The 18,531-nt window shown below is 40.6% G+C and overlaps 1 protein-coding gene across 4 annotated transcripts in view; it reads right to left on the reverse strand.

Annotated features, from left to right (window-relative positions):
• The window catches only part of DLGAP1 (DLG associated protein 1), a 410,602-nt gene that overhangs the window by 93,687 nt on the left and 298,384 nt on the right, over positions 1 to 18,531 (reverse strand). For all 4 annotated transcript variants that reach the window (XM_050322101.1, XM_050322111.1, XM_050322126.1 and 1 more), the window contains 2 exons: positions 3,979 to 4,156; positions 1,332 to 1,572 (listed from right to left, as the gene is read on the reverse strand). In XM_050322101.1, the coding sequence (XP_050178058.1) occupies positions 1,332 to 1,572; positions 3,979 to 4,156 (419 nt within the window). The remainder of the gene's footprint in view (positions 1 to 1,331; positions 1,573 to 3,978; positions 4,157 to 18,531) is intronic.

An 18,531-nucleotide genomic window follows, 5' to 3' on the forward strand; every position in this document is an offset into this window, starting at 1 on the left:
ATGACGTAACACACGCCCGATGCAAATCTTGTCTTTGTGGTGTGGTGTAAACCCTGTGTGCCCACAAGGGAGATTTCTATAGCAGAAATGCTGTCATGTGAATACTATTTCTTAAGGGTTAGTGATTTAGATGAGAACTGCTCTGCAGCATTGTTAAGAACACTTTGATGTTTGTGATGTACTGCCTATGTATTTCCAACAGTACTTAAACTTGCTACTTTTAGAAAAATCTTGAGTTTAGCTGAACATTTTTGGCAAAAGGATTGCAAGTGTTTTTTGATGACATAAACCAATTGAAAAGCAGCTTTAAAAAAGACTGGAAGGAGAGATAAAGAATTTACACGAATAAACAACTGCACCTGTCAGATAACACACAAAAAGGCAAAAGTTTACAGAAAACAGAAATACAAAAAGACAGGAGAAGAGACAGTAGGTACAGTGCAACACATAGCCAATATCAGTCAAGAATACAAATATTATATGAAGATTGTGTAAAACAGTGAAATGGATGCACAGAAGTCAAAAGAAAGGCCTTCTCTCATCCTGCCACAGGGAAAAACACACACATGTAATGGCTCCTGCCTCTTCTCTTCCTGAATGAGAGAGGCATATCTGGATTTTAGTTTGACTTGCTTTTTCTTCCCCTTACACACTATTTTGGTGACAAAATCCGGAATTCATCATGGTTATTTCCAAAAGAAAAGCAATATCGTACATTAAAAGGAAGGTTGGACGTCTCATGTTTAGACTTAAACCTTTCTCTTGCAAGGCTTGAATAGTTTGAACTGCAGAAATAACGTAACAGCAAGATGTGAAAGTGCATTTTTAACCTGAGGACTGCTTCTTTCCTTCTTTATTCCTACCTCTTATGTGTGGCCTAGAGAGCTGTAACAGTTTCTCTAAGCCAGTAAACACCACATCCGATAACTTGCTAGATCACCTCATCTTTGCCAAAAAAACCTCAGCAGAGGGACCCTCCTCCGCTGGCAGGAGACAGCAGAGCTGCTAACCTAGAGCCTCCTTGTTCAGCCTTGTCAAATTGTGATTGCTGTTTTGGGGGGGAGAGCGAGAGGAGACATGACCTTGGATTTCCCTTCTATGTGCTTTTAGCTCAGAATAAATTAGCTTGGACATAGGAGGAAACACAACTGCATCGTCTTGATCTGTGTGTAGTTTGAGGCTGATTAGCCTGTTTAGATCCCTGGTGAAACACAGACTCTCTTATGGGCTTGGTGCCTGAGAGAGAAGAGCTCATCGTTGATCTGATGGAGCCGCACAGAAAAGTACTTCCCTTTCTGCCACCCCCCTGGATTTCCCTTTGTGTTACTCACCAGTACTGCTCTGGATGGTCCTCACCGTGGTGGTTGTACGTGGGGGCGATGAGGACCGCAGTGATATGCACTCATCGTCCTGGGAACAGCCCTTCTCAATGGCTCTGACGTAGCTGTGGCTCCTCATGCGGAAGCATCCTGGCATAGGCAGATCCAGCGCTTCCACTGCCTGAGACTCGAGTTCACTGAACACCGACTCGCAGACAGATTCAAACTGACCGTTCACCTCCATCTCACTCACCTGCAGACAAAAAACCGGCATGTTCAGTACATCCTATACATGGATATTGCACACTACCTGGGAGAAACACACAATCTACAGTGGCACAATGTCCAACATCTGTTGGAAGGTCCCTTTGCACATGAAAAAAGGTGAATGGCACATAAGAACATCCCATAGCACAAAGCAATAATTGTGAAAGGAAAAAATAGTGTATGGAAAGGGGAGGCAGAGGCATTGGGCAGAGATTGGGCAGAGTTAGGACACTTGACTCCTTCTGAAACTGGTGGGAAACTGGCAGCCCTCAAAGCACAGTCCGTTTTATGTCACCCTGGGCACACAGTAGGTATTGAAAAATAACACCTTCTTTGGCGGATGAGGAAAACCCAAAAAGGTCAGCTGAACCTCAGTACATAATCAGTGCAACCCACAGTCAATCCCAGTGATAAACCTGAACAGCTAGGAAAATGGAGGGTAGAAGTAGTAACAAACAGTTGGGAGGAGAATGTTGATAAGGGAACCAGCTCTGTTCCAGGGGAAAAATGTATAACTACATCTCTGGCTGAGAGAAGGAGACACATGGGAATCCTTAGACCCTGTGTGGAACAGACACTAGGTGGTGACAAAGACTTGCACTCATGAGGGCTAAAGAACACCCAAAAGCAGACTTGCTCCGGGTCTTACAAACTTGGAAACCATTTACCTCGACTTAACTGGCAATGGACATTCATGTTTCTAAACTGAGAATCGAACCCTGAGTTTGGCATTAAAGCATAATAATTATCACTGTAAGAAACGTGCAGATGGAAATCATCACTTGAGGTTTTCGTTAGTTTTCAAGCCTGCAAAAGGCCAAGATAGCAGGCAAAGATAAAACTTTGTTAGGGTGGTAGGAATAAAACCATTAGAAATTCTTTTCCAGGACTAATGTTACCAAGAAAAATGTTTCACTGATCGTTGTACACATAATTGAATAATCTCAAAAAGTAGAACACATTTTTTTTTTTTTTCAAAAGGAAACTATTTAAAAGAGTATGGAAGAGTAGTAGTAGTAGTAGTACATCATAAAGAACAATCTTATTATGGCAGAGAATATTCGATCCTCAAATAAATTTCTCTGAATTAATGCTTTTTTAAAACAAAATCCCAGCTTCTTCACATTGACAAATGATAATCACTTAGCTGATGGCTTTGTGTAAGTGTTAGGTGTCCAGCTAAATAAGGAACCTAACCTAATGTTCATGTAGTTGCCTCTGAGACCTGAATTTCAGAGCTGTTTTCTCCTAGATACATCCTGACTCTCTTTATAAGTGTCAGTCCACACCCTATGCAAAGTGCTTCACTACAAAATACACAGGTGAAAACTCTGAAGTGTCTAAATACAGTACACTGCAGAAATTAAAACTACAGCTCCATATTGAATGGCACACATATTTGTTTTGGCCACAGTTGAAGTCCTGGCATCACGGATTTAATGCACTTTTTTGACACTGCAATGACTTGATATGCCAATCATACGGGGCCAGTATCTGGCACCACAAATCCTGCCTGCTGCACTTCTGGACTAGTGTAAGAAAGTTCTTTCATCCAAATGATTTACCCAAATGATCCACTTAAGAAAACAAGCCAAAAATCCTATCAAGGAGCTACAGGATTTAGCAGAGGAACTACTGGCCCACTGCTCTGTGGTATGCTGGCACTTGTGCACTTCTTTCATATCTGTTCCTTATGAATTCAAGTGTACAAGCATGCTGGATGCAAGAACAGGCTATTTTTTGACATTAAAACTCATAAACTGAATGTGTCCCAGTGGATTTAATTTTTCTTCTAGTTTAGAGTGAGCAAAAAGATGTCTTACAGGATTTCAGGGCAACAATACAGACAGATCTTTGCACTTAATATATATACTGCAACATTTGTACTATATAGGTGAAACGTTCAGAGGTTCACAAGGTTAAGAATAAATAGAATAGCATAAAGCAAGCTCTAAAGTTTCTAATAAAATTCTGATAAAATTGTGAAATGCAAATTACTAAGGGACTTAATTTTCCTTTAGCATCTCACTCAGCATATGAACCTTTTTTTTAAGGCATTCACAAATTTTTGATTGGAGGCACTAAGCATAAGATCCCTAAGGGAACCCTTTTTAAATACACCACTGGTGAGAAAAATAAAAAGTTAGAGTGCTCCTTCAAAGGAACTGTATGCTGTGCCACTCATCCATTTGCAAAGAGCAGGTTACAGCACTATCAAGTGTTCCCCTCCCACAAACACTCCCGTTTCCTTAAAAAAAAAGTTATAAAAATGCGTGGCATGGGATGGCCTGATTCCATTCGAAGTAAAATTGAGTTTCTCTTATCGCAAGTGTTCAATCAGTGTCCAGCATGACAGGTGCTCTCCAGGCTGCCACAGGTGCATGTCACCCACCTGACTGATGGTGCTCATGGCTCTCATGTAGCTCTCGTTGCGGGAGCGGAACTTGGGGGATGTCAGCAACCCTGCAGGGTCCAGGCTGTCCAGGCTCCTGTTGATGGAGACTTCACTCACTGCCCTCAGGTAACTGTGGCTCCGGATCTGAAGCTTTGGTGAGTGTTCACTGGATATCCTGGGAGTTTTGAGTAGAAAAAGAAAGAAAAAAGATATTTTGTCAAATCTAAAAGGCCTCACCAGGAGTGAGAATAATCAGGTGTTTTTCACTGGAACAGTATGATTTGAACATCACTAAACAGTCCTTGTATATTTATAAAATAAGGATAATGTCAGTACTTTTATTTGGATTACCCAACCTTTTATTTGGTGGGAGAAAGAGAGAAGGAAGGAAAGGGTTTTCTGCTCATGTTTTTTTAAACTAAGTCTAAGCAGAATGGCAAAATCACTTCCATTTTCTTTACTGACAGCAGCATGGAAAAATTTTGCATTGTACTGACAGCGACAGCAACCAACTCCAGCAAACCCCCCCACTACGTGGGACTTTTGAAGTGACGACACTGAAATTATTTCAGGTGTCAGATTTAAAAGAGCAAGAGGAGCCTTTGAGATGAACCCAGCAGAGAAAGTCCTGTGTCTTTACAGAGCTCAATGCAGCAACCACCAGAACCAGTTGGGGACGGGGCGGGGATGGGTAACGAAAGAAGAGGCCTGATAGTAAGATTGGCTGGATGATTCTAAACTTATCAGCTGAACATCCACTTCTTGAAATGCTGCTGGTGATGTGACTCTTACGTGTACTCATGTATGTACCCATTAATAGGGCTGCTTCTCATGGAGCTTTCAAGGGTGTAGAGGCCAATAGGGCAGGCAGGTCATACAAAACATGCAAAACGCACTCATAGTCCATCTTAACCTGGGAAATCATTCCAAGAGCTTACGGCACCTGGTAAGGTTTGGTATGCTTAAAATTTTATTTTAATTGTGGCTTAAGCTGCAAGTTAACAAAATGTAGGCTAGGGAAGCAGCTTTACATGATGAAGTCAAATTAGAAGTTTAAAAGACACAGTTGTGTTTCTGAAGTGATAACTTTGCCCATAGTTTCAATACAAGTGACAGATGAGATGCACAAGTAATCAAAATCAACCAGCAGCCCTGTTCCCTCCTACCAGGGAATGTGTACTGTTGTACTCCTGCCATGTGTGCCTAGAGTCAGCTAGCAAAGGGTGTAGAAACAATCCTCCACCTGCAAGATGTTTTATCCTCTGGACATGCTAGCTAAGTGCTGTCTTCACAATCTGAAGCATTCTGTAAGGATTCTATAAAGATTTGAGTCACAAAAAGTGATCCATGTCATACCTCACATGAAATATAATAAATTTGGGGGATATTTGTCTTGAAACAACTCATCAGTGGATGAAGTATTGAAAGGGTGGTTCTTCAATATATTTTTGTTTCTTTAATATTTTCCAAGTATGACAAAGCAAGTTAATTAATATTAAATACATTAATATATAAATATATAAACAATTTTTCCATTTTAAAACGTAAATCTCCCATGGATGTTTACAGACATATGACAGACAAATCTGTAACATAGTTATAGGTTTAATCTTGTTCCTCTAGTTTTTAGAAATACATACACAGATGACCTTAAAGAAGAGAATCCATTTTATGTCTAATTCCTCAAGCATTTGCAGATATTTTGTATTCAAGTATCTAATGAAGGTAATTAGTATGAGCAATTTCCCAGTGGCATGCACAATTCTGGTAATTGTCAGTGTATTTTAGGAGGACAATTCCATTGTGTAATCGCACACCTAAGTAGTTCAGAAACTGGGTCTGTTTCTGAATGGTATAATACTGTAATAAAATCTAGGCCATCTCCACAATACCATATTCTCTGACTGCTAATTACTTGCCTAATAAAAATATGTAAACTTATGCTAATTACTTGATACTCCTGTCACAAGGTGAAGATAAAGCCTTTGCTTGCCATTTTCAGTGTGTGTATGGTGCAATACACCAGGTGTATTCATGCATTTTGACTCCTTACCCTACTTCATTCCACATGACAAAAGCAGGTTTTTAGACATCATACTTAGTGGGGTTCTAAAGAACTCAAAAAAGGCAGAGAAAGTGATGAAAAGGTTACTGTTACTAATGGTTAGCTACAACATTCTGTTAACTAACACTAACCATGCAACCCTTGAAAAAAAAATTTCTTGTCTGTTACTGGATTAAAAAAAAAAAAAGATAAAATAGAATGAATAATTCAACTGATGTAAGTTTTGTGATGCATGTGAGCTACTTTGTCATGCTGCAGATATGCAAACTCATCAGCACTGCCTGAAATGCATTTCTTAAATTAATTCAAAATGTATTCTATGAATATGTTGTGAAGAGTTTGCTACCAGTATGTGACATGCAAAATTCAAATATGCTTGATTAGCTGCCAGTTAGTAAATATGTCACCTGGGGCTTGTCACTGTTCACTGATTAGCTGAGCTTGCAAGACTGCAGCACAGTACAAAATTCAATGCACAGATATTGTGAGACAGAAATCTGCAAGTGCTGAGGCAGGTGCCCTTTAAAGACTGGAACCAATATAACAGGATGCAAGTATCCATACAAGATTTTGCTGTGGCAGCTGGAGTAATGATCATATCAGATGCTCACGGAAGTGTCATGGAAAGCCACCATGTAGCCACCAAAACAACAGAAATTAATTTTCTGTATGCATTAGTGTTGCATAATATTTTCCCAACTCTGCTTGAAACAAAGGGATTCATCCATAAAAGCAAATGTTTCCCTGTTGTTTCAGGGAAACATTTTGTTGTGGGTGGTCAGCACAGCTGCTTTCTTTTTCTTCTTGTCCCTGACTATATGACTGGCCAGTTTGACACAAATCCAGAACCATATTTTACGGGTGGCTACTTATCTTAGTCTGTGCATATCTCCCATCTGTTGTATAAATCAAACTAGGTTATTGGCTGCTGTTGAAGGAGGTGGGTCCTTGCTTACTGATTGCTATAATCTCTATTTCACTAGATGTAGTGATGGGGAAAGGAAGAAAAATACGAAGGATTTAAACATAGAGGAAGAAACATCTGAAGGTTTATAGCTGTGTGATAAATCATCCCTATGTTCTACAGTAAAGTTTAATGAACAGCTGTAATGCCATTGGAAACTTCGCTAATATTCCATTTAGGAATAAATCTGACTATGCATGACATGCAAGATCTGAATGTCTAATTTATCTTCTCAGAGTTACTATTGCCAGTAATCTGCAAATGAAAATACTATTTTCTTCCTTAAGGGTTCAAGCCCATCGTTTTTTTATTCTTTATTATAGGAACTTCTGTTTGTGCCATTGTAATTTCCACACCTAAGTACAACATGCAGAGGACTGAGACTTTGGGTCAGCTCTTTGGATCCACTCACTGCATTGGATATATTAATTGGAAGAAGAGGAACGTGAATTATTAAAGCTTCTCAGGGATGCTCCATCATTTCTATGCTGCCATATCTGCTGGTATGACGTGGGAAAAGTGCTGAAGCACTTTGCTCAGAGCTTGAGTCCTTTGGGGAGGCTTACACATAGCTCATCCTTACTGTTGTGCTAAAAGAGAGATTTTGCCTGGGAGGCTTCTAGCCCCTTGTGATACAAACTGTGACGACGTTGGTTGAAGGTGCTTGACGTTGGTTCATGGAGCTTGCAGCATGCTTTGGGGTTGGGCTGTCCCCAAAGACAGTAAGCTCCGCTCACAAATGGCAGGTGCCCAAACCGACTGCACCATTCTTTTTTCTCATACTGCTACCTTTGCCCCAGGCTTCACCACAGAGGATGGGAGCACAGCCACAACAGCAACACACTGACATCACACAGGGTGGAAGGCGCAGCACTACTGAATGTGCTTCCCAAAAACACAGCAAGAGACACCAGGAGAAGATGAGAGCTTTGGGTTTCTGATGCTCTGCTGATTGCCACTGTACGTTTCTCAAGAGGATTGACCAAAGAAGGAGCCAAGCCTGAGCTGAGGTGGATGGAAGTCGAGTCTGCTGAGTCCCAGTGGATAAATAAATGCTCCTCTGCATAGAGGAAAGTAAGTGCCTCTGATCCACACTATGCCTCAGGGAAGATCGATGCACCCCATCAGTGAGGGCAAAATGTCCGTGAGGGGCTCTGAGGGGCAGGACAGTGTTCATTTGATTGGAAAACATATTCTAGTGGAGCATCTAGAACAGATTATGTAAGTGTGTAAAGGAAATGTTTGTATACTGCACTGCGATTTCTTCTCCATGTATTTCAGACACACTGAGGCTGATCCTCCTGTTTTCATTCAAATAGAGAAATGAAAATATTTAAAACATGTAAGTCTAATCACCCTTCTACTTTTACAACACGTATGCTAAGAAATACTTTTAACCACTGTATGTTACAGATATGTTTGTATTTACATAGTATTAATAAAATTTACATGATTTAATTCAAATAGAAACACATTCTGGTCTCTCATTTATTTGACTGTTTGCAGAATAAGGAATTGTTGGCATAGGCAGGTATCATGGGTGGGGTTTGGTCCCATGACAGACCCAGTGGCACATTTTGTATGGGAGACGGGGACACAGGAGTTGTGACCCACAAAATGGCATTTTTTAAAACAAGATGACAGTTTATATACAGGGGTATACAGAAGGTTCAGGAACAGAGGTGGGTTTCTTGCTAGGGAACCTCGAATCCCGAGAGTCAGTGATAAGTGAACTTGGAGGGATAGGCTGCGTGGAATATGTCTGGTCACGCAGGGGGAAGGGAGAGCTTAGGGAAGAATGGAAGGAGTGACCTGGGGGCAGAGACAGGGGAATCTGCAAAGGCTGCAAGGCTGCGACCTTGTAGCTGGGTCCCAAGCAGTTCTGCGCAGCTGCAGTTGCTAGGAGACTTCGAGAGAGATCTCTTCTTCTGAGCCTTCCTTGTAGCTCTTTTGCATCTCTCTCCACTCTCTGTAGGCCTCTTCTGGTCCACCCCCAACAGGCAGGCATGAGAGGAACTAGACTCAGCTGCTTTGCTCTGGTTTGTACAGGGAAGTCTGAGATAGAGTCAGGAAATAGTGTGATGCCCAACTCAGATGATGATCCAGGATCAAAGAAGGGGGAAAGAAAGCTATACAATGTCTTTACACACTGCCTTGTCATTTCTGACTTGTATATGTTGACTAGAATTTAGCTCATTCAAATATATATATGGCTGATGAACATATGAATATATATATATATATATATATATATATACGGTTGATACAAAACTCAACATGAGCTGGCAATGTGTGCTCACAGCCCAGAAAACCAACCAAATCTCAGGCTGCATCAAAAGGAGCATGGCCAGCAGGTCAAAGTATGTGATTCTTCTCTTCTAATCTGCTGTTGTGAGACCCCAACTGGAGTACTGCATACAGTTCTGGTGTTCCCAACACATGAAGGACATGGAACTGTTGGAGCAAGTCCAGAGGAGGACCATGAAGTTGGTAAGAGGACTGGAAAACCTCCCCTATGAAGACAGGATGAAAAAGTTGGAGGTGTTCAGGCAGAAGAGAAGAAGGTTGTGTGAAGACCACACAGCAACCTTCCAGTACCAGAAGGAGGCCTACAGGGAAGCTGGAGAGGGACTCTTCATCAGGAACTGAAGTGATAGGACAAGGAGTAATGAGTACAAATTGAAAGAGGGGAAATTTAGGTTAGATATTAGGAAGAAATTCTTTACTGTGAGAGTGGTGAAGAGGTCGGAAGACTTGGAAGAGGTTGCCCAGAGAAATTATGGTTGACCAAACCCTGGCAGTGTTCAAAACCAGGTTGGATAGGGCCTTGAGCAACCTGGTCTAGAGTGGGAGATGTCCCTGCCCATGGCAGTGGGAGTGGGGGCTGGATGATCTTCAAGGCCCATTCCAACACCTTAAGATTCTATGATTCTATGATTCTATATCAAAGGGTTCAAAACACAGTGTTAGCAATTAGTAATGAAATAACTTTGAATATATTCCTGGAAGAGTTCCTTTGACTTCAAAATGTCTTTTAAATGACAAAGAGAATATAGACAACAGGGATTTACAAGAGCAGGCAGCTTTAGTTTCAAATATTTCCTTTTAATTTAGGAATACACAATGCATTCTGTCATATATGTAAAACACTTCCATTTAGTACATTTCATTTCTGAATGAAAAAAAGAAAGGCCAAGATCGATGGTGGCTGCTTTTTTCTCCCTTTAGGCCAGACTCAATATAAAAAAAGTAGTCCTAAGACAGTACTGTCTTCTGCAAGTTCAGCATACAGAATCATAGCACAAAGTGCAGTGATGTGCCAGATGGGTACCGTGCTCTGCCAACAGAAAATGACAAAGCAGAACAAAGTGAAAGTTCAGAAACATGTCCTGAATGCTTCTGTAAGCCAACAGAGGAGCGTGCTAAAATTTGCTTTCAAAGAAAGAGAAAGCCCCCAAAAATACACCCCACACACAATCTGAAACCAAGTAAAAACACACATCAATGCCACCACTACTGTTAAGTATCTCAGCTCTCAATTTTGCAGCCTACAACGGACAGCTTAGTTCCCTAGGGATTAATTATCCTTGGCTGAATCTCCTACCTCTGGTGTGACTGGTGGATACATCTAATGCACATTTCTGCCCTTAATTTTGTTTATATTTTAGCATTGCTAGAAGATAGAATATTCTAGTGGAGCCTGACATAAGGTGAACACTGAAGGACATCAGGGAGGAACACGTACAGAACAAAGTTATTGAGGTGTATCTCTCTGATGCTGGTCATGACACGGGTGACCAGGCTGGGTAAATTTTCTTCATGTTGGCACCTGTGTTCTTCTGTTTTTTTGGTGCAGTGAACACAGAGCTGTCATGTTACTGATTGAGACAAGGGCAGCATGTAAACAGTTCTGAGCATTCACCCCGCCTCCCTCCAATTTTTCTGGGTTTGAAGATATCCTTTTGTGTTCTTGCTTATAAACAAGTGAACATCCTCATGGGGATTTTCTACCTTGAGGCTAAAAAGAAACCTGAAGTAATAAAACCTCTCTTCAAGTCCTTAGTGTGCTGCTAAAGGGTCAAGTGTGAAAAAGAAAAATCTAGAATTTGAAGACATCCAGAAAAAGCTCATCTGCTGAAGAGCAATTCAAGGTAATCAACACAAAAATGTCATTTGCTTCCTTTTGCTTTATAAAAGATTCTATTAACAGACTACAAATCATCCGTGCTGCATGGGCCAACCAACACATAGTACAAAACTGCATGGACATGCCTGTGGCACAGGGTTTTTCCTATGGTGAGAAGAGGCAGAAGTTGCAATATGGTGTATTTGACTGTCTAATTTATCCGACTCTGAGAGGGCTATAGAATAAAACACTTAAAAAGAAAGAAAACATAACCCAAAAGTCCCCACAGTTTGTTGTCACATATCTCTCTAATATGTCTATCTTCAGCTGGTTTTCAGTTTTTGAGTAAGCACATCGTGTGCTGCCAGAGAGCTCCAGTTTGTTTGACTGAGGGCAGCAGGAACTGGATCAATGTTTTTTGGTAGCAAATGTTTTTAAAAAGCCTCGTCCCTTTCTGCCAGCTTCAGAATCAGCCATGAGACCACTTCTCTGTGATTTTGTTACAAACTTGCTTTCCTCTCAAAGGACATAGAAGCTTTGGGTTGTGTGCGTGTGTTGCGTGTTTGCTTGTTTTGGTTTTGGCGTTTTGTTTGTTTTTGTTTGTTGGGGGTGTGGTGTTTTGTTTTGTTGAAGTTGTATTATTTTGTTTCAAGATCAGTCTTTGGTTATTAAAATATTAGCAAACAAAGATGCCTACTGCATATGAATTCACATATACATCAAAACAAAGATTTTGTTTTATCTCAAAGATCCTCTCAGGTGCTTTGTAAAATCAAAAAAACCCCCAGGTTAATGAATTTAAGAACATTTCCCTTGTCATTGACATACTGTATTTTTTTCTTGCTTTCTAGACATGGTGAAAGAATAGAGCACAGCATGAAAGTGGCACATATGCAATAGAACTGGCAAGAAAAGCAGATGGAGGATGATGCAGACAGACATTATACAATTATCTTTAATCAGAAATCTGGTCTACATGCTGGTTCTGATTCCCATGTGCGGGTGTGTGTGTGGGAATAGTTCTGAGCACTTTTCGCTTCCACCCTGGAGAGCGAAAAGAGATGCTGGAAGGTAGAAATAGTTCAACTCAGATGAACCAGCTCAACTCAGCGATGCCAGAGTAAGCTGCTTCTGTATAAAACCACACATTTTTTGTTTACACTAGAAGCCAAATCCACCTTATCTTGTCATATGAAGCAGGGTAAGATATAACACTGTTGAGAGCAACTGGCTTGAGAAGAATAGCTCTCCTCTAAAAAGACCCTTTGAGAAAAGCTATGGGCCTTAATGTCCCCCTCTTGCAAATCTTACTGAGTACATGTTCAAAGGGGTTTTTGGAGGTTCTTGCTGGAGGAAAAGTTGTCTGAGTCTATGCCAAATGCATGACACAAGACTCTTGCCTTTTTCAGCACAGCTCTTTGGGTTGGTACTAATAACCCCAGGAACCAGTGCTGCCCAGCACAGAGAGGTATATTTACCAAAACTGGAAAAGCTCTTGCTTTGTGTCAAGTACATAGAACTAAGAATGTACACTGCCTGAGGGTCTGATGAGGTCAGCCATGCCCACAGCCCTGCCTGGAGCCATTTGGATCCTGCTGGGGTGAGGATGAATCACTGGCTTCTTTCCCTATTAAAGTCTTCCACCACTACTTTGTTGAACTCTTTCTTTGCAAGCACAAAAGTTTTACCCTCCTTCCTGCAGAAGCCACTCCATCTCTACTCATTGAGGTTAGGGCCATCTACCTGATCCCACATCACTCGGTTACTTCAGTGCCATGTCTCCTTACTAGTGAGACTCAGAAGCCAACCCCAGTGTGCTGATGAAAGTCTTACTTTAATAATTCAAGCATTTTGATACGCTGACCAGCCACCTGCAAGCATGTGTATGAGCACAAGCCCTCCAAGAAAGGGGAAAGGAGATGACTCCAGGTCCAGCTTTTAGCACTGGACACAGATCACTTCATTGCCACTTCCACATTTGCATCTATTACAACAGGTGAGTCAAATCACATTATTATTATTTTTCTTCTCTCTGGTATCTGGTGTAGACACACTGAAAACCTCCTCTCACACACCTGTGGATTTGCACTTCCTTCCTTGCTTTCATGGCAAGCAGTTAGTCTCTCTTAGTCTTTATTAATACTACGCCTATTCCAACCCAGAATACTGACAGGAAGCCTTTTTTCTGTTTTACCTCAGGGTATGTAGGACCATAGAATCATAGGATTGTTTGGGTTGGGAGGGACCTTACACATTACAGATTATCTAGTTCTAAGCCCCTTGACATAGGCAGGGACATCTTCCACTAGACCACATTGCTCAGAGTTTCATCCATTCTGGTCTTGAACATTTCCAGGGGTGGCACACCCACAGCTTCGCTGGGCAAGCTGTTCCAGTGTCTCACCACCCTCACAAAATTTCTTCCTAATATTTAATGTACATCCTAATATCTAATTTTCTTTCTAATATCTAATCTAAACTTGCTCCTTTTCGGTTTGAAGCCATTCCCCTCCTTGTCCTATCACTACATGCACTGGTAAAAGGTCCTTCTCCAGCTCTCTTGTAGGCACCCTTTAGGTACTAAAAGGCTGCTCTAAGATATTCCCTGTTGCAATCCTTGTAAAATCACAGTCTCCACAAGCTCAGACTTCACCTGCTTAGCTTAATTTTCATGTCTCTTCCGTTCATACATTAAAAGTTTGATTAATTTTGCCAGTGGGAATACCAAAGAATTACAGCTCTCTGCCAAACCGTAAGAGGAAAACAGTTACTTTTCAGGAATGTCACCTGGCAGTGTGCTGAGCTGGCAGCACAACCAGCCCTGCCTGCTTAGCACCAGGATTTATGCAGGAGCTCTGGCTCGTTCCTGGGAATGGGAGGGTAGAGCTCCAGCTCAGCTAAAAGGCATCTTCTGGGCAGACTTCCCATAACTGAAAGGTCCTCCCATGCTACTCCAAGTTACAATATTGGGCAGTAGTTGTCTACAAATAATGTTTTCTAGGTAAATACTCAGAAAGTATTTGCTCCACTGAATGTCACTGCAGTATTTATTTAAAGAGCAATTTTTTCTGAAAACTTGCAAAGCATTTTCAGTGTGCAGTGTCCTCAACTCTGAAGGTCCTCCTGGACCTGAAACCAGGTGATGATCACCCACACAGTGCATGGCCATGAGCCTGCAAGCCCTGTCATGTATTTGCTTTTGAGTCACGTACTTCAGGAAGACATTTCCAAACATCCAGGTTAGATCTGCATAAACATCTTTTAGTGAGATTAGTTTTGCATCTTAGTTTTGCAAGTCAACAACGTTACTCCCAAAATCTTCACATACATAAGCAGCCACCTGCATTTTCCAAAAAATGTATTTTACATATGCAGCATTTTTTCACTTCCTATTCAGTTTTCTGCCATTTCAAAAGTTTCAGTTGTTACCTTCTAAAGGAAAAAAAGAAAAGCAGAACCAGCAGATTCAACACCATCTGTACAGATGTGCAACATAAGCCAAACTACTGGAGAAACTGAGAAGCAAGCACGTTTTAAAGCAATGAGGAGGGTAGGCTAGTAACTCTTCAAGGGAGAAGGGAAAAATCCCAAATCCAACTAAGCTAAGGGGGTTGCACCTCTGACTAACAGCCCTACCTCCAAATGAAAGTTTGAGACAGCAAAATTCAACACAGGGCAAAGCATGCCACCTAACAAATACTGTTAGTATATCACCTCTTGTGGGAACACATTATTTCCTGATAACACTTGCAAATTGTTGACCTGGAGTACAGTATGTGCTAGTGGTGACCATGGATTTTCTCTCCTCTTCTCTATATTGATGGGGTAATTTTGAAATAGCACTCTTACCAAGTGGTTATTTCAGTAATCCTCTATTTCAACTGGCTTGTATTTGAAGAACACTGCAGTTTAAAATGCCCAAAGAGAAGCCTGTTTTTAATTCTTTTATAAGCAAGCACTTCTCACTCACTACATTTTGCTTCTCTGCAGACACCTGGAAGATGGTGACTTGAAATCATATCCAGTTACTCCTGACAGCATGAATATTGGGGGGTGGGAGTGAGGGGGTGGTGTGTGAGAGTGTGATAAGACAGAGTAATATGCTCCTGTATAACTCTACAGCCTGTTTCTTGAGGTGTGTCTGGGTAAATACAGCTTGGAGCTCAGATGTGACTTGCACTGTCTCCTCCTGATAAAAAAAGCAAAAATTTTGGGGGAATTGTTCAGCTGGGAGTTATCACTGACTAAGATAAACCCATGGAATTTCTCCTGTCATACCAAAAAGAGCTGGAAATAGTAACTTTTACTCTATATTTTTATTTAAAGAAGTGTCTGCATTGCAAGTAAAATAAAAAAAGTGATGGTATGTAGTAGTGTTTCTGGCAACATCACTGATTCTCTCTCTGGGCATCAGTCTGTTGCTCTAGGGGATTTTCCTTTTCTCACTGATCTTGCTCAGCAAAAGCGATATCCCAGGAGCAGGGAGAATTTTTCTCCGTGTAACTTTACCAGAGCTATTCCTCAGAGAAAAAGGAGCAGCTACCACTTTCCTTTCAGATGATTTTACATCAAAAGAAATCCCTCAAAACAAGCCCAACTAATTCCAAAAACCAGTTATCCATGTGTATTTTAATATTCTCTCTTTCCATTACAAAGTTTTTCCAGTTTTGTTCTGCAGTAATTACAAAAAGAGCTGTCTGCTGTACTAAGACACAGCATGAGGTTGTAACCTGTTATTTCAGGTAAATATATACTAGCCCGTGTAAGCTGACTTGTTAAAACTCTGATGAATAGGGCCAAAGCATCTCAAGGTGGAAGTGTGCAGTTGATTTCCATTACAAAATTTTGTCTGATAAATAGAATTTTGCTGAAAAGATGTGGAATTACGCTTAACACACATCTTTAGACTTTTTTTCCTCCTCTTAAAAAAACCTCACATACCTTTTGTGTTATAGGCTATATAATGTTGGGCTGAACTTGTACAGAATAAATACTGATAAAATAGAGCTAATTTTATTTTGGAGTATGAGAGAACCAAGGAAATAAATGTCTTAAGAAATCTGCAGAATAATGCAAAATCCCTTTTTTTTTTAATTTTTTTATCCCCCCCCCTCCCCTCCCCCAGTTCTTTAAAATAGGAACACCCTGAAACATTTCTTTGAGTCTGTGAGTAAAGGAATGGACAACTGGTTATCATGTCACTCATTAAGTTGTTAGTGTCAAGTACAATGATTCAGATGGAGACAATGGGAATGTAAAAAATATTTCCAAAGAGTGGATGCACTTTGGAGTTGAGAAACTGCAAAAGGTTTGTGAAGCTCATTTTAAAGGAAGGAAGTCTTAACTCCTGAGAAAGTCAGGTGGCTTCTTGACGTGTAACAGTAGGTATTCTCAAGTATTTCCAAATATTTATTTGAATTTAATTATCCTACTTGAAATTAAAATATGTGGGTTACTGAACTGGTACACTGTTCTTTTCCAATGAACAATTAAAGCAAAAAAAGATAAAAAAAATCCAGCAATGTTGGATGAAAAAGGTAAAAAACCAAATGTCTGTGTTTTCATAGTGAAGGGGATAAAGCCAGTTCCTTACAGAGAGATGACTGATTAGTAGTGTGCTCTCTATCCCACAGTAGTCACAAAACAACCAACCACTTAAGAATTAAGAAAATCTCCTCTCCTTTTCAGAACATAATGGTTGGATACATGGTGAAGCTGAAGATGGACTTCTGTCCTGCTCAGAAGATGAAAATACTTGGATATCTATGCTTTTGATTAAAACATCATAACAGAAAAAAAAAAAAAAAAAAACAAAAAACAAACCAACCAAACCAAACTAAAGCAACCAGCCAAACAAAAAACCCCACAACCCTCTAACTTTTCTGGATGAATACCTTCTACCTGACATTCAAAACCACAGGCAATGGACTGTGGCTCATGGCTTCAGATTTCAGTGTTCACTGAAATTTGCTATGTGACTTGGAGGAGAAGTCATATAAACTCTCAGTCTCAGAAAACAGTTATGTTAATGCTTCCCTACAGCACCTCTGTGGCTGTAGATGGCTTTGTGATGCTGAACTAAAGTCAGCAAACATAACTGAGGTTCTCTGATGGAACTGAATAGCAGCACCATATTTTTATTGTACTGTCGGAGGCTAATGTCACAGAGCAACTCTAGCTCCAGAGACTGATATTGTATATAAAGTAGGATGGTTAATAAAGAGTAAAAAAATGTTTGGTGGGATGGTCAAAAGGTGCTTTAGAAGAAGTATATTTGCTGATTAAAACCATTATTAACTATGGACAGTCATTTATGATATCATCTCAAGTCAATAGTTTTGCTGAGGTAGGACAGAACTGCTTGAAAATATCTCCAGCCTAAGAAAAACTTCAGTGAGTATGGAAAAGTTTAATGCCTAAAATTTAAAGCAGACTGCAATGAAACCTGTATTACTTTCTAAAGCCACAAAACTCTTATGAGGGTGGCTGCAATTTTGCTCTGAAGTTACATAATTTAATTATGTTGTACGAGTAAGTACCCTCTTTCTCAGATGACCTCTTCTGCGGGCTTTCTGTCACCTTGATTAGGAAAACAACATTATGATAACATATTAATCCATTTCTTATTGTCAGGGTCATTAGGCCAGAGACCTGTCTGATGATGTTTGAACACCAGGATATCTTTATGTGCAGGCAGGTTACCACCTTCCAAGTGCCCTTAATGTCTCACTGTCCTGGGACTTTGGTTTCTCTGCGATGTGCCAGGTAAGGGCCAATTTGTCAATACACTGAATTTTGTGGATATCTACTCCAACTAAGTAGAGATGGGTTTAAGATAGGCAAAATTAGGCTGAGCATTTCAACTCTGCAACTGCTTTACATTTTCTTGAACTATCCATGAAGGGATGTGTCAGTTCTCACTCAATGACATGAACATGCCTGAGATGCCCACTGGTGTATGGGCATGCACTGACACATCCAAGGAGATGGAAGAAGCACTAGTCTCCTGCTCACTGTTCAAAACAGTTCCCCATGTTGCACCATTACTAGACAAACTAAGCTGCTTCAAATTCATCACTTTTTCTGTTTAACATACATCAGAGATCAGCTGTGATAAATTACCATGTGAAACCACAAAAATGCAATAGACCTGGGTCGGCCTTCTTTACCTGGGAATCATGTAATATAATGTACAGAAGGGATGGGGAAAGCTTGAGAACACTGTAGAGAGGTGACCTTGAAAAACTGAAAGGATGGTCACATAACACAGTCACTGGTGTGTACACAGAGGCACCATGGATTACCAAGCAGGCAGGGAGCTGGAGGATGCAGCCTGAAAAAAGTAAGTTCCCAGTAGCTAAACTAATGGAATAATTCCTCAAAATGGTAATAAAG

Source organism: Myiozetetes cayanensis, unplaced genomic scaffold (genome assembly GCF_022539395.1).
Source record: "Myiozetetes cayanensis isolate MyiCay16 unplaced genomic scaffold, myiCay2020 scf1, whole genome shotgun sequence".
Classification (NCBI taxonomy): domain Eukaryota; kingdom Metazoa; phylum Chordata; class Aves; order Passeriformes; family Tyrannidae; genus Myiozetetes; species Myiozetetes cayanensis.